General features: G+C 38.9%; 1 protein-coding gene across 3 annotated transcripts in view; it reads left to right on the forward strand.

Annotated features, from left to right (window-relative positions):
* The window catches only part of PDXK (pyridoxal kinase), a 55096-nt gene that overhangs the window by 11391 nt on the left and 16436 nt on the right, over window positions 1-27269 (forward strand). For all 3 annotated transcript variants that reach the window (XR_012039802.1, XM_072847488.1, XM_072847477.1), the window contains exons 2-6: window positions 10976-11030; window positions 19134-19238; window positions 22212-22295; window positions 24243-24289; window positions 26538-26623. Coding sequence is in view for 2 of the 3 variants with exons in the window: in XM_072847488.1 (XP_072703589.1) it covers window positions 10976-11030; window positions 19134-19238; window positions 22212-22295; window positions 24243-24289; window positions 26538-26623 (377 nt within the window). In the remaining variant the exon portion in view is untranslated. The remainder of the gene's footprint in view (window positions 1-10975; window positions 11031-19133; window positions 19239-22211; window positions 22296-24242; window positions 24290-26537; window positions 26624-27269) is intronic.

Consider the following 27269-nt stretch of genomic DNA (forward strand, 5'->3'; position numbering starts at 1 on the left):
AGGCATGTATTTTATGTCATCTTAGTATCTTGCATTGAATAGTTAGCAATGCATACTAATCAGTCTGCCAGGGTGAAAGTAAAACTAGTGACCTGGTGGTATTTGCTCTGAAGCATTCCTGTGTCTCCAAGGCTTATTTGGAGGAGCATCTTTTAGGCACTATTATCCTTGTCTTGAATTTGGCCTGATTATGTTTCAGATATGTACTTATACTGCGAGCCTGTTCAGAAAAATCAAGAAATAAACTATTTTAGAACAAATTCACTGCAGTCTCAGGCTGTTCTAGTCTTTTCTGTTCAGATGGTCACGATGTTACAGCTAGATCAGCCCATCTGCAAATTCTCGGTAAGTACCAATTTTGCCAGAGCACTTTGACAAAAATTGCAGTCTGCTCCGGCAGAAGAGAGGGACACTTGTTTTCTGCTTCAGTCTTTAGTATGTCCTCTGTGGTGTCCAGTGCTGAAGTCAACTTGTAAATCCTGAAAATTGGTATGCAGCTGATCAGAGGGGAAAAGGGAGTGTCACGCAAGAAACAGGCATTAGGCTGCCTGAGGTGATCATCTTGTCTTGTTTTTGCTGATGTGGGGCTAGTTGTTGCTGGACCTGAGAACTTGTGGCCATAGAGCAACAATGAAGCATCATATAAATGTGGCTGCAACATATATAAAATATCCCAGACTCCTCCACACCTAGCTTCCTCTCATGTATGTTCTTTTGTAACTGGAAAGCTAAGTTGGGAAGGAAAGAAAACAGTTTAAGAGATGCATGGAGTTTGACTTGAGAGTACAAGAAGTTGAGGTGAAAGGTAGGTTCAGGTAGGGAAAGGCATGGTGGTTTGTGTTTTTTTCAGGGATTTTTTTTTAATGCGAAGGTAAACAGTTCTAACCAGGTAGTTTGTTCGTATATTCTTGATTTTGTGTGTGTGTGTGTGTGTATTGTTTGTATAGTCTTCGTATAGCGTATTTTGTAGTTTTTTTCCAAGAGTATGAAGTTATCTTGCTTTTAACAAGTATCAGATACTATCCAAATACTATTCTTTTATGTCTGTTATAGCCTTCCTGTGTTTCCTGTGTCTGTCTTTGTCACTGGTGAAATAACTTTTTTTTTTCCTCAAGGTCATCTGCTGGATATTTTATTGTCTGTTTTGTAATTGTCTATTTCTGACCTCAGAATTTGAAGTGGCCTATTTGGTACCTGACTCCAGATTAATGAATCACCAACAGTATCTCCAGCATTCCTGTTCCTAGGCTAGTTTATTTGCTCTTGTGTTTCTGTCCTAGTGCAATATCTCCAATATCTTAATGATTTTTCTTTGCAGTTCTTCGTCAAATGCTGCACTAAAATACAGCTATATTTTACGTACAGAGTTCTCATTATCTACTTGGTATAGTTTATTAAAAGCTCAGAAAGAGAAAAAAGAGATTGGATTAGTCAATAGCAGTTTCAGTTCGGTTTATCAACCCACGCCAGCAATTATGTCTGCTTCACTAATTGCCAGGACATGCCTTTTCTTTTTCCCAAGTTCCTTTTCTCAAACTGAATTTGTGTTCTAATTTTCTACACCCAGTACAATGTGTGTTTTTTGATTCAGTATCAAATGGAAGGAGATGCAATTAAGTGAAAGAGCTGGCACACAGTGAGAGATGCAAGCTGCAACTGAGAAATCCTTTCTCTTTCTTCCCCTCCAAATTAATCTGATTACAGAAATTCAGCCTTTTTAAATATGTTTCTGTTCCATGTGCAAAGGAATACAGTGGAGCAATGATGTTCGCTGGGACTACAGTGATGGCTGGGTAAAGTTCCACACTGTAGTACGTAAACATCAGCACATACATGCAAACCGCTTGTAATACAATGGATACAAAGAGTGTTTCATGGCCTGAGACTTTCTTATTGGAAGGTATTGCTGCCATTGCTTAGCAAAAAAAGCCCAAAAACTCAATTACCTTGTCTCACAGGGTAATTTTAACTGTGGCGTTAAAGTTAATTCTGTTAGTGACTTTCAATTAAGCTAATTTTTAATATATCTAAGAAAACTGGAAGGGATGGAATGGTTTTGATTTATGTGATATGGTGATTTTTGTAGACAAATACAGGTATTACTGGCTAATTCAGTTTGTGGATTGTACACATGCTCTGCTAAAAGTCAGCAGTTTGGGGACTTAGACAAGATTTCTTGAAAATTCTTCATAAATTGTGTCTGTTTAAGTCTCTGTAACCCCCTTTGTTTATATATGTCTTTATGCTATAAAACTTTGTCCTTTGATTGATGCATGTGTCAGTGTTACATTGCTACAAGAGTAATTTTCCTGTTGAAGTAGGGCCTACCATATGTGTGTCCTGTTAATAGGAATAAAGCCAGCTGTGATCTAAATTTGGATGAGGAGGGAGGTCCTCTGGAAGAAAATATGATCATAGAGTGGGGCCCTTCAAGCCTTTGATTGGTTTTGTGTTGCTGTCGTGTACTCTCAGATAAAGGCCCTCTGAAGTTAATCAGTGTGCCTTGTGCAGTCCTGAGCAGGGCAGCTCTTCTGCTTCCAGTACATACATCATGGTTCTCTGGGCTACTGGTTAATACTTTTGAGATGCTTTCCCCTTGCATGGGGCACCGGACATGCTCTGTTAGTATACCTGTCTGCTTTTAGCTTCTTTTTTTGGCCCAGATCCATTTATTCAAGTGCCTTATGCCAACTCACCTTGTTGTTGAATTTCCTTATGTTAACAGTGTTTGTGGAGGCAGAGAAGTAAGACTGTAATTAGGCAATTATTCAGTATGTTAATTAAAATTCATAGTCACAGTTGAGATGTTTGTGTTGGGATAAACTTCACATGTTCTTAAGCTTAATAAAAAATTGTGCGTGTGTGTTTATTTGTATTTTGTGTGTATATATTAGAGATGTAGGATTTGCTCTTAAATATTCATTTCTGTTTTTTAAAATGCTACTGTGTGCTTTAAATGATATAAATCAAAGCACTTCCCCGTTACTTGGAAAGCTTGACTGGCTCTTGAAACTGAGGACTTCTTTTTCCTTTCTGTAGAGCCCCTAGGCTTGTCATGTGCTTCCATTAACTTTTGAAAATTAAACACTACGTTTTGTTTGAGTATATTGGAAGGCTTTCCATAAAAAGCCATTAATTTGTGGAGAAAAGTAGAGGGTTTTTGAGTCTGTTGTAGTTGTTGCAGGAGTAGTTGGCGTGGTCTGTGTTCTGAAAAACAAATACAAGACCAACACGTATTATACAGTACGGTACAGATCATGGCAGCAAACAGAGTACATATAATGCAGTATAATTGATTCTGCACAGCATAAATTCCCTAAGCTGTTCTTTGGCAGCTGGGGAAGGCCCAGTGTCTTGTTCCTAGCTGTGTTCTTACTGTGTGTGTGAGGAACAGGACATTGGCTTTTACATTTGAGTTCAAGTGATACTAGTTTAAGCACAACGCTTTGCAGAGTGATGGTGTCCTGTCTTTGTCACTGTTTACTGATAATATGGTTTCACATGAGCGTAACACTTGTCCAGGCTGTAACACAGCCCAGTTCACAGGGCTCTATGAATACTTACCTTTTTAATGCTTTAAGGAGGCAAATGTGCAGTATTCAAAACAGCTTTTATTTTTTACAACAGCTGTCACTGAAATCTATAGTACTGCAGTGTTTAAGACAGCAGGACGATAGGCCATGTTCTCCAGATGCCTGCCTTCTATTTCTTTAAATGACAGCACAATGGTTAGAAAGGGTTTGGAAATACCAAGCGACCTGGAGGTCAGACTGTGACGATCTTCTTGTCATACATATCTTGATCAAGAGTGCAGCTAGCTGAGAAATCCTGCAGTAGCTCTAACTGCTTATTTTTACCAGCAGGATGAGTGGCTCACTTGGGGAAATTGGCTTTGATGTGTTCTGGTATGGTAAAGCTAACATTTTCCAAAATTAAGAACTTTGAAGGAACTGGAGAGTTTGGATGGAGGTCTTGGCTTTGTTTCATCACGTATAGATAGCAACCTCTGAACATGTATCAGGGGACATAAATACTGTGGAAGAAACGTGTATGCAGTTTACAAAGTCTGGTTTTATACAATCTTCTTCTTTTCTTTTCTTCCTCACACTGCCTTTGTTTTGTTTTCCTTACTCTGCCTTTCACTCATTGTTCCAGATTTTTCCTCTTAACTTGACCTGCAGTACTGCTTTGTGGTTTTAGTTTCAAACCTTAAAATGAAATGCCACCAGAGGCATAAACCCAGTGCCCAAAGAGGGAAATAGGTACTGACCATGTTGCAGAATAGAGAGGTATTTTTAATTGAATTTCATTCTTGCAGAGCTAGGTCATTGTTCTCTAAGGTTGTCTAAATGAAGTACAAACTCAAACATTCTAGTTAAATTGGTCCACTGACTGTGTAACAGCAAAGGACATATTATCTTCACTGACAAAGCTGGTATAGTTAATAGTGTAAACATACCATACCACTGTTTTTTATCCTTATAACCAGACCTTTAGGATGGGTAGCAGGTGATGATATTTTGTGTAATTTTACACATGGAGTTCTACTATGGGTAAAGCTGAGCTTTTTGTATGTAGCAGTATCACCAAATGATGGAGTGACCCAGGCTGGAAGGGACCTCGGGAGGTCCCCAGTCCAGCCTCCTGCTCAAAGCTGGGTCAGCACTAAGTTCAGGCCAGGTTGCTCGGGGCTTTGTCCTCTTGGGTCCTGGAAACCTCCAAGGACAGCGATTCCACAGCATCTCTCAGCCCCCTCTAAACCTCTCTTTCTCTAAATATGTACGTATAATGCATTGGAAATGGTTTGGTTTGTTTGTTTCTAATGTTTAGTACCCAGGAAAGCAATAAAATGTAGTTCAGTTCAGAAGTTCATGTAATTCAAGTAACAGTTTTTCTCTCACACTTAGGAGATTTAAGATACTTTTAGCTTTTTTTTTACACTTTTTTTTCGCTAAACTGAATACAAGCAAGGAAGTAGGAGAGCTTCTTCAGTACTATAAAGTGTGTGATACTTTTGGAAATTTATGTTTTTCCCTCCAAAAGCATAGTAAAGCTGCAACACAAATTTTAAACAGAAGCAGTTCAGTAACAGCTTTTCACATTTCTCTAAGCATTTCTCAGAGTAAATAAAATTATTAAATGAGAATTTATATTACTATTTACTCTGAGGCAGAACTAATCTTTGAAGTTAACAGTTTTCAGTCTCAAGTGGTATTAACAATCAAATAACAAATAGGATTAGGAGGTAAAAATGAGTACTTTCATTTGTCTCCAGACCATTGGTACACGATGTAGATTACACAAATATAAATATAAAGCTTAGCAATCATTAAAACTGAATTTGAGATGTTGCATTTGCTTCAAAATCTTCCTGTTAATTTCTCTGTTGTTACAATCACAATTTTCCATAATGTGGAATAAGTTTTTTTCTCTTGTTGTTTTACACCCCCAACACCCCCCCCCCCCCCCCTTTACATAACAGGCACAACTTAGGCTGTCCTCTTGAAGGAAATGTATGTTTGTGATCTTTCATTTCTAACGTAATCTTATGTACTAGTTCTTTGTGGTGAAGAAATAGCATGTTTCAGTATATGTATGATTGAAATGTTTTCTGGAAGGGGGAGGAAGAGAGGCTGTAAATTTTAAACAAAGCTCCAATTCATGCGTTAACACAGTGGCAAAGTCCAAAAGGTTGCATTTCTAGAGGTGAACTAGAACTGAGATCTAGCTATTTATATAACGTATATAACCCAAGACATTTTCTGTCTGTCTAGGTCTTTAGGTTGTTCTACTAGTAAAACAACTGGTATAATTTGTAAAATTTGAATCCTGAAGGAGATCAATTTTTTGGCTTCTTATTTGTGGCTTGGTGGCTGGATATAAGTTTAAATTACTTCCGTGCTTTTAGAAAAACTAGGCTGTTGGTCCAGTTTTCCAAAAAGAGCCAAGACCTTTAGAGGTTGTCCATGTATTTTGAAGTCTCTTCCTTTCTTGCGTGTTGATTTTTCCCTTGAGCACTTGCTAGTTCGAAGATGTGCATTTTAATAGTTCTGTAGACCAGGTGCCTGCATGGGTGGTGCACCTTCTCTTTGCAAGGCTGGGATAGCACTTTCTGCACTGTGGGAAGAACTGGATGATGTTTGTCCCTTTCCTTCAGTTATTTGTGAGGAAGAACCAAGCTCAATTTGCTCTCATGCATAATGTTGGGGTATTTCATGCTAGCTGTTTCTTGAAACGCATTCTGCTCCACTGTGTGTATTTTGATTTAATCTTCCAAATATTTTTCTGAAATGTGTCATTCGGACCTGCCAGCCATGCCTTCCAAATACAAAACTCCTTTGGTTTTGATGTTTTGTGACTTATTTTTAGAAATGTAACAGTTCTGCTTCCTTTGCTTGAAGATACTTAAAAAATATGTTGGAATCGCCCATTTTCCTCTGCAACTTCAGTCGCAGTAAATGTCACTATATGATGTGATATATGTAACCTTAGTTTGGGTCTTAAGAAGAACATTGTTTGACATGTGCTGAGACTGGAGGCTGAGATTTAGGATGAACTCAGTTATCTTTTTCCTTTGAAGAACGCTTATCATCCTTACCCAAACTGGCTATGGGTTTAGATTTGCCCAGGATTTCCAGTTCTGTGGGCAAATGATATTTATACAGAATGACAGCAGAGGGAGAGCGTGGAAACCAGGAATTGTTCTCTACTGGAGGGCCTGTAAGAGACCAGATCATCCAAAGCAGGGGATAATGGTAATGTAGATGAAGTGTGTCCCTGGCAGCTGGAGCCCTGGCCACTTGGCAGAGTATCTGCCGTATCCTACATTTCCAAAAACAGAGGCGGGAGTATCACCACAGGACCCTTTCTACAGGGAGCAGGGGAAGTAACACAGGTATAGACTATTTACAAGCTGGTATAGAGAACAAATAAATTAAGCATTATTGTGCATTTCTTAGTAAGGTCAGTCCTCACACTAATCAAATAGGCTCTGAAGGCATTAGCTCTGACATAGGCAAAATCCAAGTGGAGTGAGTTCCTTCGGTTTATTTACATGGAGGTGCAAGGAACACACACATGCATACACACACAGAAAAATGACAGTTTTAACACCCAAACTTGGGTCATTTTGCAAGCGTAGCAGACTGATACGCAAAGAAATTCAGGAAGCAAAGGGAAAGTGGTGCATCAGTGGGTGTGAGGTGAAACTGTCAGTATCTCAATAAAGGCATTTGTCCCACGGGTGGACCTGGCAAAGTGCTACTTGTAGATTCTGCTGTATTTTTTGAGCAAAGCGTAGAGACAACTGCGGACTTCAGTGAACCATGATAAACCATTACCAGCTTGAATTTGTTCTCTGTTGCCGGAACACCACAAAACGACTGTATAGATCTCACTTTATTTACCGTTTCACGTGCAGTCTTTAATGAATTACAGCATTTTGATTGCTCACAAAATAAGGAAAGGTGTTGAGGTGACAATTTAATTGGCATATATATATATATATATATATGTACTTCAGAAACATGGAGAGGTTTGTTTCTGTATGTAGAAAAAACATCAGTAACCAGAATGGATCGATTTTAAATCCATGAATTAAAATAAGTTATTTAAATGTGTTTCATATCAACAAGCAAGAAACTTGATATAAATAATTCAGTTTAGTCCTGTTTTGAATTTGTACTTTCTAGTTATTTTCCGAAGGAAAAGTTGATTCTTACTGGTTTATGACGTTGGAAAAATTGTTGATATCCAAATTAAATGCGTAATTTTGGGTGATATTTGGTACTTTTGTGTGCAAATATGAGAGATAGACTTTATTCTTTTTGGTATGATTTATCTGATTCAATACGTTTGCTCTGATCTCAATTTTCTAGGTCTGTACATATGAAAATCATGTATTTCTAATTAGGTAGTTAACTTTCACTTAAGCTTTATTTAACCTCTGGTTTAGGTAGAAATTTTTAATTAAATTAAAAAAACCTCAAAATCAGTGATTTTAGTTAGCTCTGCCCAAGAAATTGAAAATACGAGTATACATTAAAAAGATTCAACAAGGCATCTTTTGAATACAGCTCCCTTGTAAGCAGGGAAAGTATTCATCATTCAGTGAATCAGAAACTGTTTCTGCTATGTATGGTCCTTTAGTTATACAGGGATGATAGTTACTAGTACTGTTTTTTAATCGTTGGTTGAAGGAGGAAGCTAACATTTCCTTATCCACTTTAAATGATCAGGTTGTTAAAATGAACTATGCAAACCAAAATTAAGACACAATTCTCTCTGTAGCCGTAGAAGCGATGATTGCTGTCAAAAGCTGCTTTTGGCACTTCAGTATACCCTGTTTTCAGGTCGACTTCTGATGATTAAATTCCATGAGACTTTTCAATGCAGTTTTGCCTTGGTAGCAAACACGAACTGGCTTAACATGACTTCAACATTCTTTTTGATTATTTTAATAGATTATACTAAGGTCTAGACCTCAACATCTGTTGCTTTCATTCCAAAGGTAGTACTAATTAGGGGTTTTAATTGTACTTTGGTTTTTAAATGACACTTTATGTCTTTTAATTACTCTCTCTGTTTTGATAAGAATCTTTGTAAAAGGAAATTCCTTGAAGTAGAGCAGCCGTGGCTGATTTTGAGGGTTGAATCGGAACTAGAGAATTGCGTAATTAGATGTGTTAGATTACAGTCATGTACATTTATTCAAAACAAAACTTTAGGGCAAATTTGAAACTGTGACAGAGTAGGTGATTGTTAGGGAGACCTTTAAAGGCTTTTTAGCCTGTTTTGCACTGATGAGAAAGCTCCTTTGCTGAATTTGAGCTGTCTGTGACTTTCCTTGACTATTCAAAAGCACTTTCTTTAACTCTCTTTTACCAAATGTACAGCTAAGATCTTGGAGACAACTAGGTGTCTGGTTAGAGGTGGCCTCCCTTCTGCTAGCTGAAGCAGATAAACGGGCCAAAACAAAGCAAAAATCCCTAATCCTACAGAAAAGCTTGTTGAGAAATCAAATGGTAGCTAGTGCTGGTGGAGACGATAAAGAAGGACTGCTCTTTCTGGTGACCATCAGCTGGTACAGTGCTTATCCGTATTATAAAACAGCCCTCTCTACAAGCAGTTGTGCATGCTCTTCTTCCCTAAAGCACTAGGTGTAAACCTGATTAGCTAGTAAATCATAGTAAGTGTGTTCTGTAGTGTCAGGTGTCTAATAGTTGGAGAGATGTGATCTAAATATTTCACAGAAATGGATTAATGCACAATTGTTGCCAAGATGTTTGAAGGAAATTAGAACTTCGTAGGTCTGTTCATTGCAGGGAGGGGAATTGAATGTGGGATGACAGTCTCATTAGAAGCAGTACTCTCATGTATTTCTTCGAAGAGCACATGCAAACATGAAGGTTAAGGTCATAACAGTATTGCCATGTTCTCACCCCTTTCATTCCTGGGTCTTTAAAGTAAAATCCACCAAGGTGAAACAAGAAACTGGGGTGAGAGTAGAAGCTGAGGTTAATTTTAACTTAACCAGGCTGAGACAACACACCATTCTGTCTATCATTAACGTAAGATTGCTTTCTGGTTAGGAATGAACAGAAACCTTTATTATATATTGAAAGAAGAGACTTGTTCTGCAAAGACCTGTGTGGACTCTGAGCTGTAAAATGACAGAAATGCAGCGCCTGCAGGCAGAAGGAACTACCCATTGCAGCACGTACCTCCATCTTGTAATGGCCCAGGGTCTGAAACAAGGGGCTTATCACGTAATGGCTTTCATGTGCGAGAGAAAGTACATGCACAGGGAAAACCTAAGGTCTGGCACCATACACCCAGAGATTTTTAATACATGTGAACGGTTTGTCTTTGTGATGAAAAGGGAGAGGCGTGCGTCTCAGTGAAAAACGTGACTGGCAAAAGCCTCGTTTGTTCACTCCCCCCTCCCCAGCAAATTGCCTGAAAGTGGATCATAAACAGCGATGCATCATTACTATTATCTCCCGGTATGACTCACTGAGCCATATATAGCAGCTCATCTTTTGAGGAGAATTCTTACTCAGAGCAAGTAGGATGTGGAAACAAATATTAAATGTCAGACTGTTATGTCACTGTAGCATTAGAATTTCTTCCGTGGCAGATAAAAATGTCTAAAAATGGCTTGAACAGCAATGCCTGTCTGTATTAAGCAGGTGTTGTCAGGCTAAAAATCCTCGTGAGTTTTCTCCTGATTTGATGCTCTTATTTTCATAATACTTATTTCTTTTTGGGCAACAAGAATGTGTTTGTTGATTGCACTAGCAAATTCTTGGATATTTCAATATTTGAGTTGCTGGTAATGCAAGGTAGCAGGTGGCTTTTGGAGCATGCTTTAGGCTTTTTTTACTTTGTGTTTTGAAGAGCTCTCTCCCTTTGATTGCCTAATCATGCCCCAAATTAATTATCTGTGATTTCTTTCTATTCTCTTTTAGTCATAAAGAAACTGCTTGTGAAATCCAAGTATGGCTCATAACGTTGTTCCCTTTTAAGATTCTTCTGTCCTCCTTTTAGAAAGATCGCCTTTCTGGAACACTAACAGCATCCTCCCTCCATATTTTGCATTCATTTAGTACCTTGAAATTTAGACTGCTTTTCTTGCCAAGAAAGACTAGCCAAGGCTTTCTTCAGGGCTTCAGTGATTGCTGCTGGACCAGCCTGTCCGTCCTTATCCCCACATGAACTCTGCCCTAAGGATCCAGAGCTCTGTGTTTCTGGTGGTGCTGCCGGTGTCACTTTTGTTCCATGTCTACTGCTGTAGTAAAGTACTGCATTGTTTGTTTATGTTGCATGTATGTTGACTCAGCTTTCACTTTAAAACAGCACTCAAGATTTTTAAATATGCACTGGGAGATAAGAGTCCTTTCTTGTGTTTTGTGATATTGATAACATATTGACAAAGCTGTGTTAGTAAAAGAAATATTCCTGTGTTCTGTTACAGGTTTTGGGATTTGAAGTTGATACGGTGAACTCTGTCCAGTTTTCAAACCACACAGGTAAAATTTTACATGTGTCTTCAGATACCACTCCACGGTCACTCAGCTCTACTCAACATGTGGCTCACCTCATCACATGACAGTGGACAGGAGATCAGTCTTATGTTTTCACTCACATTTTCAGGATATAGGACAGAAATGTAACTTTCAGGTTTTGATTCAAGTCTCACAGAAGTCTGGATTTGGGATTAGGACATGATACGACGTGGTAATGTCCTGTTCTGCTAATTCAGAGTGTGAGTTTCTTTTGTTAGGCAGTAATCTAATTAACTCAGACAGTGAAATAACACAAATATGGTTGTCCTGGCTTCAGCTGGGATAGAGTTAATTTTCTTTCTAGTAGCTGGTATAGTGCTGTGTTTTGGATTTAGGATGAGAATAATGTTGATAACACAAGGATGTCTTAATTACTGCTGAGCAGTGCTTACACAGAGTCAAGGCCTTTTCTGCTTCTCACCCCACCCCACCAGTGAGTAGGCTGGGAGGGCACAAGAAGTTGTGAGGTGACACAGCTGGGACAGCTGACCCCAACTGACCAAAGGGATATTCCATAGCATATTACATCATGCTCAGCATATAAACTAGAGGAAAAGCTGGCCGAGTGTCTGCTGCTTGGGAACTGGCTGGGCATCGGTCAGCAGGTGGTGAGCTATTGCATTGTGCATCACTTGTTTTGTATATTCTTTTATCATATTATTATTTTCCCTTTCTTTTCTGTCCTATTAAATTGTCTTTATCTCAACCCACGAGTTTTACCTTTTTTCCAATTCTCTCCCCCATCCCACTGCGGGGAGTGAGCTGTGTGGTGTTTAGCTGCCTGCCGGGTTAAACCACAACAACAGCCATCTACAGGCAGGCCTGTGCACAGGAGAGTCTGCAGTGCTGTTTTCTGTGCAGCATGGCCCTATGACACTCATAATCCTATTACCGACCCAAACATCAGAAGAATACTGAGCTAGATGCAATGTTTCGTCTCTTCATGTGCCCACCCAGAAGGCTAGCAATTATCCTAGTATTACATTCTGGAGGGAGGAAGGGGGTGGGGTGTTAATACGTTTGGGTTCTAAGCCTGAACATGACGCACTCTCATCGTACTTTCAGACTTCCTAGTGCTAGAGGACTTTATTTTTCAAAAGAAAGCTGAAATTTAAGTTTATTTTGGCAATACCTTTCACCCATAAAGGAGCTCCAAGTGACTTGCTGTTTTTGAACCAATAGGGACACATCTACTGTCATGGTGGTGGCAGGTTGTTAGAGGGGAGATTTACTCTAGATAAATAAATTCTAAGGGTGTCTTAAAAAATAAACATGGAACAAATTCTGACTTTAACGTCTTGTAAAAGAGCAAAAATTGTTTCTGACAAAGAAAAAAAAAGACAAAACTTGAGATACTTTCCTAGTATCTCACAGGTACAGCTGTATTAATAAACTGCTAAATTTTTGGAACAGAGAGCAGACCAGGAGGACTCTGTCCTCTCTTACTATGTTGAGCTCCATGCAGCTTTCAAAAGATTATAAGATCTTCCTATCATGGAAGAAATTTAGTGTCACCCTGGGAAGAAGAAATTGATGTTTCAAAGGTAGCTAGAAAGCCGCCTCTGCTTGTTGAGGAGAGCACAAAAGAGTTAATAATTAAACAATGGATGGGGATCTTTCCTGGCTCAGGCAAAAAGCTGCTTATTCTGCTTGTACCATTTGGCACAGTACAAAGGCTCTCTCATGTTTTTAAGAGACATTTAGATGTGACTTCTGTTTCTTCAATGTATTTAGTTTTGAAGTTCGGGATTTTTCGTTGTTTAGTTTTTGACAGCTGGGTAAAACTGTTGTAATCTTCCAGAAATTAAGCAATTTTTTCACGTGAAATAACTCAGTGCTCAAAATGGATGAGCACCTGTCATTTGTTGGCTTTCAGTTTCAAGATTAAATCAGCTTTATAGGGTGTTAAAATAGCTTAATAGAGTTTTTATTGGACCATAAACTGAATGTTTCTGAAGGTAGGAAAATTATTTTACCAATAGGATGACCAGATTCTTAAAGAGGAAAAGAGGGAAGATTTTTTTTATTTTTTAATAGTATCACAGCTGGAGAAAGGTTACCAGTGCTTTGTTCAAGGTTTGGCAGACAGTGAAGATAGTAGAAGGAACAACAAATCAGTGATTTTTTTTTTTTTCCCCCTAAGAAGGCCTAAACGAACATCCCAAAACCAAAAATGTCTCAAAGATCACAAGTCTTTTAAAATATTTGGAACTTTTGTTTTGTCTCCTGGTGTTTAGGAGTCACATTATCAAGATTTTTCTGTAATCTTGATTGTCTTAGTAAATGTGTTAAAAAATCCCAAAGATTGGTGCACAACCTCATGACTTTGGGAAGCAGAGCTTTCAAGAAAAAATCACAATACAGTAAGTGTTTGGCACTTGCCAAACATGAGTAAAAGCAGGTTATATTTAGAAGTATTCGTCATTTGTCTGAAAGAGGAAGGAATGGGAAAGAAAGGAAGGGCACATATTCCCTTTTATGACAGGTCTAGTTCTCTAACACTGCAGTTTATCCATGAAATCCTTTCTACCCTTTCTTAAATTGAAGGATAGGGTCTAAGCCCAGTAGCTTTGCACTTCCTCTTTGAGTGGAGTTTTTGGGGTGCATTTTTAAGTCTTCAGTGATTTGCAGATTTGTTTTTAGTTTGTAGGTTAATGGTAAGCATATAATGTGCTTACTTTACCATCCAAATCCTACCTTTGAACATGCGGTGTCCTTATACTAAGACTTTTCCAAGTTTGACCATTTACGCATGCCTGCACACAAACTTGCAGTAGTACCTGCAAATCAATGTACATGCAGTCTGTGCCACTGCAGGGATTAATGAAAAGAAACTGCCGTGCTGGACTGTGGCTTATGTCTAGAGCAGTGCCGCAATACACAGGAACCTTGTGCTTGATGAACTGGCGAAGCTAACTTGATTTTCCTACAGTAACAAGATCTTACGAAACCCCTTTCTGTGATCATCATTAAAGCTGAAGGGTAAATTTTTGCTTCAAAATCTGTGAACTCCAGTTTCTAAAATAATGTGACATACCAGAGGGGGCACAGGTAGCAAAGTGTATGAGGTTTCGGACATGGCATTCTTTCTTTCCCCATCCCTGTCTTTAAACCTGGTCTTTTCAGCAAAAGATACAATGCAGAGAGAATTTATGACTAACAGGCTTTCTTTGGTGAATCATTATTGCTTTTTTTTGCCCTGTCTTTAAATTAGTAAGACACCACAGGCCTGTTTCTGCTGACTCCTGCTCAGAAAATTCAGCTTTCTTTAGTCTCTGATAATCCTGAAATTCAGAAAATGTGCTTTAAATCATTCCCCCTGGGAGAACAGTTTGTCATGTTGCTTGGTGAGGAACTTTTATGATTAGAGTGACTCACCCTTGAATGGCATCATGCTTCATGTAAAAATAAAAGAAGCTGTCATGCAACCTATAAAGATAGTGTGCTTTTTATTCTATTTTACTGTATTGTTTGCAGAAGCATCTCATCATCTGAAGCACAAAAATAAAAATCTAGATTTTTTTTTTTTAATTGCATCATTGATTTTTTGGGGTGCATTTTTAATTCTTCAGTGATTTGTATTTTTGTTTTTAATTTGTAGGTTAATAGTAAGCATATAATGTGTTTACTTTGCCGTCCAGATCCTACCTTTGAAACTGCTCCAGAACAAATAGCCTGTTTTTTTCTGTTCCTTTTTTTTTTATTTTTAAGCAAAGCACTTTTGGACTTCCACTTAGTGGGTGTGTAGTGGGTGGTTGGGTTGGCTGGTGGGTCTAATACATGAGAAATTATAATTATGTCTCGTTGATGTGATTCTTCACAGTCTACCACCCATATGCAGTCATTCACACCTGTGCAGTGCGGGACAGAAAGAAAAGATCTCCACTTGTGCCTAACACTGGTAGTATTTTACTCCCACACTGACCAGCTGTATAAAATCCAGTGGAAAATTTGGTACTGTATTTCTGGATTTTTTGAAGGCCTCTGGGTAGCTGAAGATTAAGTCATGTGTTTAGACCAGGTTGTCTGCCAGAGTTTGCGTGTGAATTTTGTGGCACGGCTGGGACCAGATTGCCTGCCCATCGTGTGCCTTAAACACTAGATCTTTCTTCCTTTTTCCCCTGTAAAATACTTGGTTACTGAAGTCACTTGGAATAGTTTTGCAGGGAGCACCACAGGAAGAACTCAAGCCTCAGAACAGAATGTTCTGGGTTGGAAAAATACAAAGAAATCTTACATGCCTTGCTATACTTAAATGGTAGCTTGTTTTTTGTTTTGGTTTTGTGTTTGTTTTTTTTCTTCTGATATGCCTGGGATTTTTATTCTTTTCCTTTTTCCTTGTTTTTGAAAGTAATTAAGAGGCTTATAAATACATTCGAAAGGAGAAAAAAAAATTTAGCAGTGGAGGAAGGCTAGAAGGAAAAGTATGTTAATTCATCTTGCGTGCAGTATTAGCTGCCTCTCTTGGTTGTGGTTTTGGGTTTTTTTTCTTTTTCATAGAGACGAACCAAGACATTTCCTTGGAGTCTAATGAATACGTTTATCATTTTAGAGGGATAAGTGACAAGAGGCATCATATCTTACCTGTTTTTCATTCCCTTATCTGCTTAAAAGCAAATATATAACATTTAATTGCAGTAAAAGGCCATAACACAGATAAGCAGAAGGCGTATAAAGATGTTTTAATGTTTATGTTCATCTATGTGTTTAAAATTATTACTAATCTGGGAGACTAATGCAGTCAGTCTGAGCCAAGTGTAGTTTTGGAGAGCTGTGTCATCATTTGCAGTGTTCTCTCTGCTCTCTCAGTCCAGCACTGAGGGGAATTATTTGGTGGTTTCACAAAAGCCCCTTGCTTTTCCACCAAAGCAAGGAAGACTCAGCTTTCTTCCTCTGTGGAAAATACAAGCCAAGATCTTGCCTTAATATCCAAAATAAAAGAGTAATAATTTGATCCAGCTGCTATGCCTAACCAGCTCTGTAGTCTCCAAATGGGATGCAGTTGTTTTGCCAAGTACAAACTTGAAACTCATTCTTTAGTTTTCTTGGCTGTGGTTCTTGTACCAATAGCCAGGTACTGTGAGACTTTGAACTTCTGTATTGTTGAGTGCCACAGTGGAAATATTACTGCAGAGTAGGAGTTATAGTAAGTGGGCAGTTAAACAGAAGATTTTAAGTTTTCTCTTGCCATTTTTCAGATATTCATATTTAGTGGTGTAGGCATAGGGATAATGTTTCTAGGAAGCTGACTTTCTTGCAAGGCAGCTCTGGGCCTTCAAATGTGCTCATTGCCAGCCAAGTTCTTATGTCTAGCCAAGGAAGACAGCGATTCCTCGTTATCATCCTTAACTCCAGCCACTCATGCTTTTCCCTAAAGCCAATTGGACCTCACATGTTTAAGCTTGCTGTTGGTGTTCCCTGCTAACTAGCTTTGGGTTCAGGGCTATGCAGTGTTTTTTTGACCACACAGGATCTATCTGGATCTTTTGCCTTTCCCATTTCAAGATAGTCCCTCTCCCTCTTCCTGGGACCCCAAGGTATCCATCCTTCAGTTAGTGAAGCCCTTTTTGAACATGAGTAACTGGCTTTTTCTTCTGTCCCTCTACAGAAGCTGGGTTTAGGTTGTATATTCCAGCAGGAGAGTAGGATAAATTCAAGGTCATGGGATTTGCCCCTTGTTTATCATGTTACATGAAATTACCCTGGGGAAAGGGCTTAGGGTGGTTTCCATCTTGCTGCCAGTTTTGATTTTGTTTGTTTCTTCTTACTTGAACATAATTCAGCTCCTAGTGAAATCACAGTTCTCTGCAGATCCAGTGAAGTCATTGCCCTTTTTCTTCTGTCTGAATAGCTGGGGCTTCCCTAGGGCTTTTTTTCCCTCCAGGTATCGTGTGATTAGACTTTAGGTTGTATTACACATGTTACCAGGTGGTAAAAACGATCCTCTAGATACCCTTGAAAGTCATTGCTACAGAGTTTGGACAATGTCCCTGCCCCATGTGGGTAACTTACCAATTCCTGAGCTAAGCTAGGCTGCTACCTAACATTTTGTTTCCGTATTTATTTCCCTCCCTCAGTGGAGGATCAGTGTGATACGGACCCTGTGCACTGAATGTTTAAGACAGCTTGACATAGGAAGGTGAACTTTTAGTTAAATAGTGAATGTGCAGGTTCCCTCTATAGGAGTGGCTCCTGAGGGTATCTAAGTTGTCTGGACAATCTGTCATAGTTATTTTTATGGCCATGTGTAAGATGAATGACTGCTCTTTTGCCAGCTGACCTTGATTCTGGGTGAAAACTGCTCTCGGTTTCATTGATGGGCACAATGGAATAAAAAGGACTCTGTTGTGTCCCGGTTCGGGCTGGCTTTGCAGTGCTAATAGAAGTAGAGATTCGGGGAAGAGAAGAGGGCAGATTATTTCTCTCTGAAGCTGCAGATGTGACAGAACAAACATCTGCGTACGTGTTAAATAAGCCGAATGCTTGAGTTAGTTATAGTCAAGGGTTCCTCATATACTTGGGGCTAGAGGTGTACCTAGGTGTTAGGCGTTGCTGTTTTGAGTATCACTATGTTCTGCAATGGAACTGCAGCCCGAGCATACGGGAATCCCTCACTTCGTCTGTTTCTCCACAGAGACTTTTAAAAAAGCATTTGCTAGGGAGAGAATCGTAGCGGCTGATGTGAGTCAGTTGCCCAGCCAGCTGGCAGCAAGTTGTGTTTTAGAGGCTAGGCCTTTGTGAGCTGAGGAGAACAAAATGATCCATCTGCTCACCCTACTGTGGGTGTATTTGCATTCATAAGAAGGAAAACTGAAAAATGTGCTTATCCTAGGCTCTAGGCATCTTTTGGCAGTTACTCTAATAACACAGTTTAGAGTGATAATCAAAGCCAACAGTTTTTATCACAGAATTTTCTAACTCCAAGAGCAGAAGTTAAAACAAACAAAATACCATTGTCTTCACACGGGGGTGGTGTGGAAGACGGTACCTCATTTAACATTTCACTTTTCCTAATTCCAGGTAATAAAAAGATAAGCTTTTAAACTCTGAATTTATGGAGGTTGGAAGAGTTAAAGTGTGGGTGCTTCATCCAATATCCTGGAGGAAGCCCCGTGCTTATATACAAAGGAGTGATGGCTGCCATCTAGATGGGCAAGCTTTGATGACAAGGTGCAAGGTGCATTTACATTTTTCAACAAATGTTTAGAGTCTGTCAAGGAAGATTTTTTTTTTCTTGAAATTGGCTGCCATGGAGCTTGGTCCATTGTTTGATGAAATCAGTTCAGCTTCTCCCAGGTCACTTCACCTTCCATCCACTTCTCAGCCAAGAATATTGGCTTGTAATTCTTAGAGATCATTCAAGGATAAGAGTGTATGGATATTATTTGTCTGTTGGTAGTGTCTTTCTGATGCTCATTTGCCTCCTCCAGGATCCTCAGCATTAAAACTGTGCTATTTTTGGAAGAAAATCTGTCAGATGACATTGTATGTTTAGACAGCATCCATGACTGTTTTCCTGTGGTCACTCTATTCGTTACATGCAGGTCCCAGTGAACACCGTATCTGATGGGTGCAGCAGTGCTGCATGCCTGTGTCCAGACAGATCCACAAGCCTGTTTAAGCTTGTCATCTAGCTGTCAATCTTTTTCTTTTTCTTTTTTTTTATAGTGTAAAATAACAAAAATAGATTGTACTGACACCCTCCTCCAGTGAAGTCTGAAACATACATTTGTCCCCCTCCACACAGGAGAGGGATAGTTGTATAGGCTCCATGGGAAAACTTGGAGGACCTTGTGTGTGCTCTGCTCAATTTGCTGATAAATGGACAGTCTCAAACTCCAGTGTAGTCACTCTAGTTCTTTTGGGAAACAGAGGTGCTAATAAGAAGTTGAGTGCGTTAACTGTTCTGCTCACAGCAGCTTTCATTCGGCAATGTCATTTTACAGAAGAGGAGGTGGAAATGCTTTCTGGTGCTAATATCTGCTATAGTCCCTCCAAGTGTGTAATCTGTGTGATCCTAAATAGAAAATCTAGCTCTTGAAAAATTATCTGGCATTTACTTTGCAGGTTATGCCCACTGGAAGGGTCAGGTGTTAAATTCAGATGAACTTCATGAACTGTATGAAGGACTTAAGCTGAACAAGGTCAACCGGTATGATTATGTACTCACAGGTAAGAAGAGCTTGTTCCTTGGAGTTCCCATGAGATGTAAACAAAAGTAAAGAAATATAAACTATATTCCTCCTTATTCCAAACCAAGCAATTACATTTTCCCTCCTTTGATTCCTCCTGCAATTTCATCTGTATATTATAGTCTCAACTGCTCATGCTGTTTAGTTTGGAACAGCCAGTGTTCTCCAGCCTGCAGGTTGTATTTGGGTGGGTAAATTGATCCTCTTTTATAGTTTACAGTCTTGTACAAGCCAGTCATGTACAGGCTTAATTAATGTTTTGGGAGTGCCTCTACTCAAAAAAGGATGAGATATGTCAGATTATTACTTTTAAATTTATTATGAAGATGTGAGTTTAACCCTTTCTCCTAAATTTGCAGTACTGGCACTCTGTGGTACTATAGCATGATTTTATACACAGTTGTCTGTCCTTGTTTTTTCTACTTGATCTTTAAGGGGTAGTGCTCTGGATACAGAGCAAAGTATAAGCAGGATTTTGGTTTTGACTCTGTCATATCTCTTGATTTTTTGCTCTTGTTGCTATGTAGGTCCTCTGAGTGGATACAGTTCTGCAGGACATAATGACTGTGCAGTGTTTCCTTTGCTTGCCACTAGGTGCAAAATGTTTATAAATATAGGCAAAGAGAACTTCTTGTAGAATGCTTTATAGAAAGGAGAGATTCTATGTGCAGTTTTTATTAAAACTGCTTCCCATCCAATTCCTGCTTCTCAAATGTAAATTACTGATCGGGTTTCACCTCAGTAAGGGCTATGCATCTGGTTTAGATTACAGTATCAATTTTTTATAGCAGTGAACAGTCACTTTTTTAAAGGTAAACAGAAATATATCGCCAGATTTGATTGATTTCATGGCTTCCACATGTAGGAAAGTGCTTTATGCACAGGGAAAACTGGAGACTTTTAAGTGTATAGATTATAACCCCAAAGCAGTCATTCTGGCTTGAAGGGTGTGGCATGTCTGAAGAGTTATTGTCAGTTGTTTTTCAGGAACTGTCTCCAAAGTAAAGAGACTAAATAGAAAATAGACTGAACTAAGGTTAAGAAATTAATTTCAGCATAAATGGTTCTCTATGATTGAGGAATAGACAAACACCCTTTCTTTCCATGAAAGAACTCTCACACAGGACATTTCCAGGAAAAGCACACTGTATTGTAGGCATTTTCAGGAGATGTTAGTATGCAAAATTTGTAAATAATGTTTGAGTATTCTTTTAGCTGAAATGTTCCTTTTTTATTTTACTTTCAACCCTTGGAAGAGACCCCAACTCTTTTCCTATCACTGTCTTGTACTGGCAAAACAGATGTAAGAGATTAAAAATGGTAGAAGGAAAAATAGAAATCTTCAGCAAAAAGAAATTTTGGAGAAAAAAAGGAATATTTATTAATATGCCTTTTAAAATAGGATTTGTGGGTAGATGGGTCAGTGTGTTGTTCATGTTTGTTTAAAAATCTTGTTTGGTATAGCCATTTTCAGTATGGACAAAAAGAAGGCATGGGTAGAAACAGTGTTGATGTCTTAAGACCTAATAACACTCTCAGTGTTTTTAATGTTCAGTGCACTGTGGATGAACTTAAAATTCAGGTTTTTTCATTCAGGGCCAAAAGACAGATTTTTCTCTTCAAACAGGAACAGGCATTCACTATAGTGCATAACAGTACATTGTACCTCCAACAACCTGGGCATGATTATTCAAACACTGAAAACAAATTAATTTGTCAGCAGATGGGATTTGACTGTAATTGTATGTCTGATGACTGTAGATATCTTGGCTGAGATGGAAATTATTATCTTTAGGCTGATTGTACAAAATAACACTTCGTTAACTTTTGTGACTGTTAGTTACTGCTAGATCTTCATGTGTTTGTTTCATTTACAGTAAAACACTCAAGAGATAAAGTCCAATTCGGTGTAATTTTTTGGAAATGCCTCTGTCAATAATATTAATCATACTCTCTTATTTTTTTTCAGCCAGTCTACTATCACAGGTCATTTTAAACAAAACTCTTTGCTTGGCTTTTTTGACTGATTATCAGCATTTCATAGACATAAGACAAAGCATTTTGGCCAAAAATCTTGGAAGCTTTTTCCATTTCTCTGCAACATCTAAGAATTGATCAATTTTGCGAGTTAAAAAAAAAATTTATATCTCCAAAATGTGTTTTTAAATATTTTGGTAGAGTGGGTATTTCCAAGCTGAAGGTTTAAAGAAGCTACCTTGCTAAAAATAATGCTGTTAAATGAACTAAAATCAATGAAAATCAAATTATTAATTAATAAATGTTGTAAATAAAGTTAATACATAAAATAAATGTATAAATAAGGAAACATCTATAAAATAATTAATGATTAAATAAGAATATTGTGGTGCTAGCATTGTGATTAGGGCCTTGAGATATAATAAAACTTATTTCCAGCTTATTTAATTGCTAAGCCTAAAAATAGGAATTTTATTGGTATATTGGCCATTGCTCTAAAATATTCAACATTAATTCTCCATTGCATTAATGTGTTGGACTGTGTCAGCACCAACATTAATAACAATAAAAAAACCTGCTTCAAACCAGAGTACAAGAAAAGTATATGGAATTTAAAATATTTCTTATTTACTACATGATAAATAGTACTGATTTGGACTGCTGTTTTGAAGAAAAGGAATGTTTTTTCCTTTCAGCGTGACCTTTTTGTATATATGTTCAAGCATTCTGAAGTTGTGTGAGCCCTTCATATATAACATACTTAGTAAATGGATTTTTAAGGTTATATTTGTAGTTGTGCAAGCACTGTCTGAATTTGTCTTCCACCTATTATTCCTGAATGAAATACTAAAACGCCTTTGTTCTAAAAATGCATTGTTCCAAAGAATGAGAAGTATGCAGCATTCCTATCCAAAATTAAAAAAAAAAAAGGGCGTTCATGAAAATAGACTTCAAAAGTGTCTTTTTTTTCCCAAAGGGTATACAAGAGACACATCATTTCTTGCAATGGTGGTGGATATTGTCCAGGAGTTGAAGCAACAGAATTCTAACCTAGTATATGGTAAGGATGTGTATTATAATCCTTTCTCCTTCATCATTTTGTATGCCCATCATTTTCACATTTTAGGATGAAAACACTGTTCTGACGTTACCCAGCATTTCACAGCCATCTTGTGCTCTGATCTGGCTGGGACCAGCTGAGGCTCCAGTGAAGTTTCGTTTCAGCATTGCTTAAGTGTTGAGGGAGATGGTTTTTTATCTTTCTGATTTTATGCTTTTCTGTATGTTTCTTGCATTATGCTGTCCAAAGGAGAATGTGCCTTGAGGACTGATTGTCTGTATCAAAGAAAGGCTTGTAAAATCCCAGCTGGCTGCTGCTGGTAGTTCAGAAGCATAGGCCATAAGTGCTGATAGCTGAAGCCTCTCCTTGATGTCCAAGTCAGTCAAAAGCAGGATAGACTCTCCTGTGTTGCCCTGCCATGGTTTCGTGCTGCATCCCAGAAGACGTGTCTTACTGTGCCTTGTGTAAGCTTCAGAATTTAGCTTGAACTCCAAGGCTTTTTTGACTCTGGTGCCCTCTGCTAAGATTACCTAGGAGCACTCAAAGAGCAACAGACTCTAGCAACTGCTGTCATTAACGTGTTGTGTCAGGCTTAAACCAGTGAAAAAAGATTCTTCTCTTTCCTTCCTGACTCTCTGAGTGTTTCAGGACTTTTGAATGTAACCAGCGTAGGCTTGAATTGAGCAAAATGTTTAGAGTGACAGGGCAAAGTCGGTGGGGATTTAGTGTGATAAAAAGCTGTGAATGATGGTTTGAGCCTGGCATCTTCAGGTTCATTAAACTGTGTGGTCAGGAAACATCTAGAATGGTTCACAGGATTGCAAGGTGTAATACTGCGGAGTGTGGTATCTGACTTAAAATTAACCAAGCACAGATCTCATTTAGAAAAATGTAGCAGAGGTATCTTAATGAGCTTGGGTTTTGTTGCTTTTTTAGCCTTTATTAACACTGTTGCATTGTCAGGTTCTCCAGAGCCTTGTACTAGTAAGTGAAAGCTAAAAACTGCTAGAGTATGAGCAGAAAGAAACATCTAGCTGTACAGAACAGGAAGGAAGTGGTCAGATAGTGAGAACACAGCTAGGCTTCTAAGATCCTTTATATTTAATAAATAGATTATAATGTAAGGAAAATACTTTAAAAATGTAAAACAAAGTACCCTCTTTTTACTCATAGAAACTTCCTTAAATACTTCCTTAAATGATTTGATACCTTTGGATTTGTATTTCTTTTTTATCTTGCTAAAAGCTCTTTTAATACAATGAACAATGTTCCTTTTTAAAGTACAAAGCTAGGCTGTTTCCATCCTCACTTTGAAACTGAGGACACTTGGAATATGTTGTTAATACTGCTGATGATTCAGAACCTGTGCCAAATGTGTGTTAATATTATTACACCAAGTATGAGTTTATGTACTTTGGCATGGATTTTCTTCTTGTTCCATTGTAGTACGCGTAATTTTTTTATGTGTACACACAGCATTTTGGTGTGTATATTTGGCATGTATCTTTTTAATCTAAATTAAAAATAGGACTCTCTTCACAGCTATTAGCTTCTCCCACGTTTCTTCCTCACAGTACTACTATTACAGAGTTTTGGGTTGGGGAGAGAAGGGGAGGGCTCTCTGTGTTTTCCATAACAAAACCCCCTTTACTCTCAGCAGTCAGACCCTCTCATCCCCATCACCTTCAGACATAACAACATGGGAGCAGGTAGGAGAGGGTGACTACAACTGTCTGACAGTTGTTTAAGACACGACCTACTCTTTCAGAATTGGCAGCCACCAGTTATAAATTTCAGGTTGAGTGTGCTGCAAGAGCTGTGAGAGTATATAAGCTGTCAGGTGCTCAGTGCTGTTACATAGCCACTACTGTTACCTAAAACTTTTCCCTCCCACTAGAGTTTCTGTAACGGTACCCCATTTCTAAAGCTAGATTTATTCTGTTACAGTATGCGATCCAGTGATGGGTGACAAATGGAATGGAGAAGGCTCTATGGTTAGTACTTATCTGTTTGGATTCTCTCTGTAGTGAATATTTGCTATATAAAGATATATAAAGATTTATTAATTTTTAAACACCAAAACTAAGCTACTTTACCTAAGCGTGGCTTTGGATCCCAGCATCAAGTAAGTTTGTACTTTTATTTCCTGTATTTGAATTAGTTTAGTATCTGGGAATAATGATGGCTGCATAGCCCTGAGATTATTTCTAACTCTCTGCTGAGACAACAGGTGGAATACAGACCCTGTCTGCAGGAAAATATCCCCCTACACCCCCTCCTTGCCTCACTGGAGTTCCCTCATTTTCTGTCAAGAGCTCTGTTTTGGCTGGTAGCCTGGCTGGCATTGTCAGTGATCGTGTGAATTGACATACCACTAAATGAAGATGATGTGTTGTGTGAGATCCAACAGCTGTTAGGCATTGGGCTGTGATCAGTGACAGAAAGGTTCTGTGTGCCAATACCAGACTGCATACTGACAAAGAAACAGTCCTTTTTGATCAAAACCAGCAAATAATTTCAGTAAAAATACAACATGGGAAGACATCAGCAATAATATTTTATGTTTTCTTCTACCTTAGCTAGTCACGCACTATGAATTCCTCTTTGTCCTTGTACCTTTTTACAGTTTACCTGCTCATAAAATGTCACATGAAGTAGCACTCAGTAATAAATTTGCCATTGCTTTTGTGTTCTATTCTTTCATTTTACGTCTATTGCAATATTTATTGTCCTTGGCTTTTTCTAACAAGGCAGAGATTTAGCAGCTGTAGAGTCACCTTGCAAAGCTTTAGCTCTTGGGAGAAGTCATGACCATGGGCCTACCTGTGTCTTTTGGGTGGAAGATAAAAGGTAGTTGGAAGAGGAGAATATTTAACATGCAACCCCCCAACTCATTCCTGCCATAAAAAGTAATAAAATCGTTATTTAAAATGCCTTGGTTTAGATGTGATGTAGTCTTGCATTTCTGTCTAAAGGCAGAATCCCTGTGATATCATCACTTCACCATGGCTGCATGAGTGAGCTCAGTATCAGTATGACGGGTGTTCTGGTAGCACCTAGTGGTCAACACTGTGGTGGGGTTGTACCTGTTGCTGATACGATTGGAATGGGAGACAGGAACACATGGGCATATGTATACATGCACCCTGCCCTGCATAGCTTATGAGACTAACAGAGAAAATAAAACATGGACAAAAGGGGGTATTAATCCTGATTTAGCAAATTGGGTTCTGCCAAAGAATATCAGCTACTAGTAAACAATGAACTTTTATTGAAGGTTCTGTTAAATTGAGTTACAGCAGGACTCAGGAAGGTGAGGTGAACCCTGTACCCACCTAACCTGAACTCCCAGCTGAGCTCCAGTGTGTGCCAAAACAGCTGATGCTTTTCAGCTTTGAGTCTGAAGAGCATATAGGCTGGTGGGCTCCTGTTACGTCTTAGTGTATGTCACCTGCTTAGACAACCAATCTCCCTTTGCTGATGGGCCGTATGTAGCTAATGAAGATGGGATAGAGATGGAACAGACAGGCAGAAAGGGGAGCACTGGCCCTCATTACTTGAAGAGCTGATTCTGCAGGCAGCGAAGTATGCTAGTGTTTTGTTCGACTGGGGTGCAACACAAGCAAAATATTTTTAATATCCTTATTGGAACTGCTTTATAGATTAAGTTGTACCAAACAAATTACAAATCTGATTGCCGTTCACACATTTTGATGTACAGCACACCTAGAAATACTGCACTGAAAGAAGGGGGCGAAATAACGCGTAGCATGGATGTTACTTTGTCCTAAGCCCCACAATGCAACACAACCAATGTCGGCACATGCTGCCGCAGCAAAGGGCCTCTGTACCGTTGGTACAACAACAAAGTAGTTTTCTTTTGGAGGTAAGGACATGAGAAAGGGTTCCCCATGTTGGGACACTGTATTTCCTCATGCTGCTGTGTCACCTTGGTGAGAGGGAACCAGAAAGTTTTTCATCCAGGTACCACTTCGTTTTAATGCTGCCAGTTCAGGCCTGTCTGCTTAGTGGTGCTTCCCATCGCCTCCAGTGAAAGAGGGCTGTTGGTTGTACTCTCACCCGCCAGAGGATGCACTGCCACTTCAGTTACTGCTGCATAAGAGTACGCTGGGAGCTGTCAGGTCACTCAGGTCAGCATGAATGGTAGTTGAGGGAAGGAGAGTTGCAGTTGCACATCTCAGATGCTGCTGACAATGTTTGTTACTGTTTCTTCTCCCCTAGTATGTGCCCAAGGATCTCCTCCCAGTCTACAGGGACAAAGTCGTACCTGTTGCTGATATAATTACTCCTAACCAGTTTGAAGCTGAGTAAGTACTTATTTTCTTTTATAGCCAAATAAACTTGGGGATAAAAGCAGGGGAGACTGATACCCATTATTTTATTTGTCTCAATACAGTGCCATATGTATGTATGTGTTGGGTTTTGGTTTTAGCTGTTAACTTCCAAGTGGTGTTTTTCAGCAAACCTCCAACTGTTCCATATTGAAACCAATAAAAAATCTGGGAGTTATGTGAGGAAAAGATTTCTCTTGTTTTCTCTGGTCTCTCATTTTCATGATTACTTCTTGTTGTCTCCAGAGGCCTGTATCTAGGGCAGGTTGAAAAAATACCTCTCTTCCCTTCCCCGTCCTTACCCATTCCTAGGAAAATTTTTATTATATGTCAGAATACCAAAACTGAAATAGCTTGACTCAAATGCCCAAAATTAGATTCAGGCATACCGCCACGGCAACATCTCATAGGAGTTAAGAATTTAAATGCCTCCTGCCCATCCTGTCTATGCAGCTGTGACTCTTTGGTCAGGAGATTATTTGTTGTGATACATCACAGGCTGTCTCCCTAAGGGGAGGGAGCAGCTACATGGGAGATGGAGAGAAGACACTTGTGAGGGAGTTCTATGATACAGGGATCTCTACAGGAGGCAGGTTAGGACTGGTGTGAGTCCACTTCAGAA

The sequence above is a fragment of the Ciconia boyciana genome, chromosome 1 (assembly GCF_034638445.1).
Source record: "Ciconia boyciana chromosome 1, ASM3463844v1, whole genome shotgun sequence".
NCBI lineage: Eukaryota > Metazoa > Chordata > Aves > Ciconiiformes > Ciconiidae > Ciconia > Ciconia boyciana.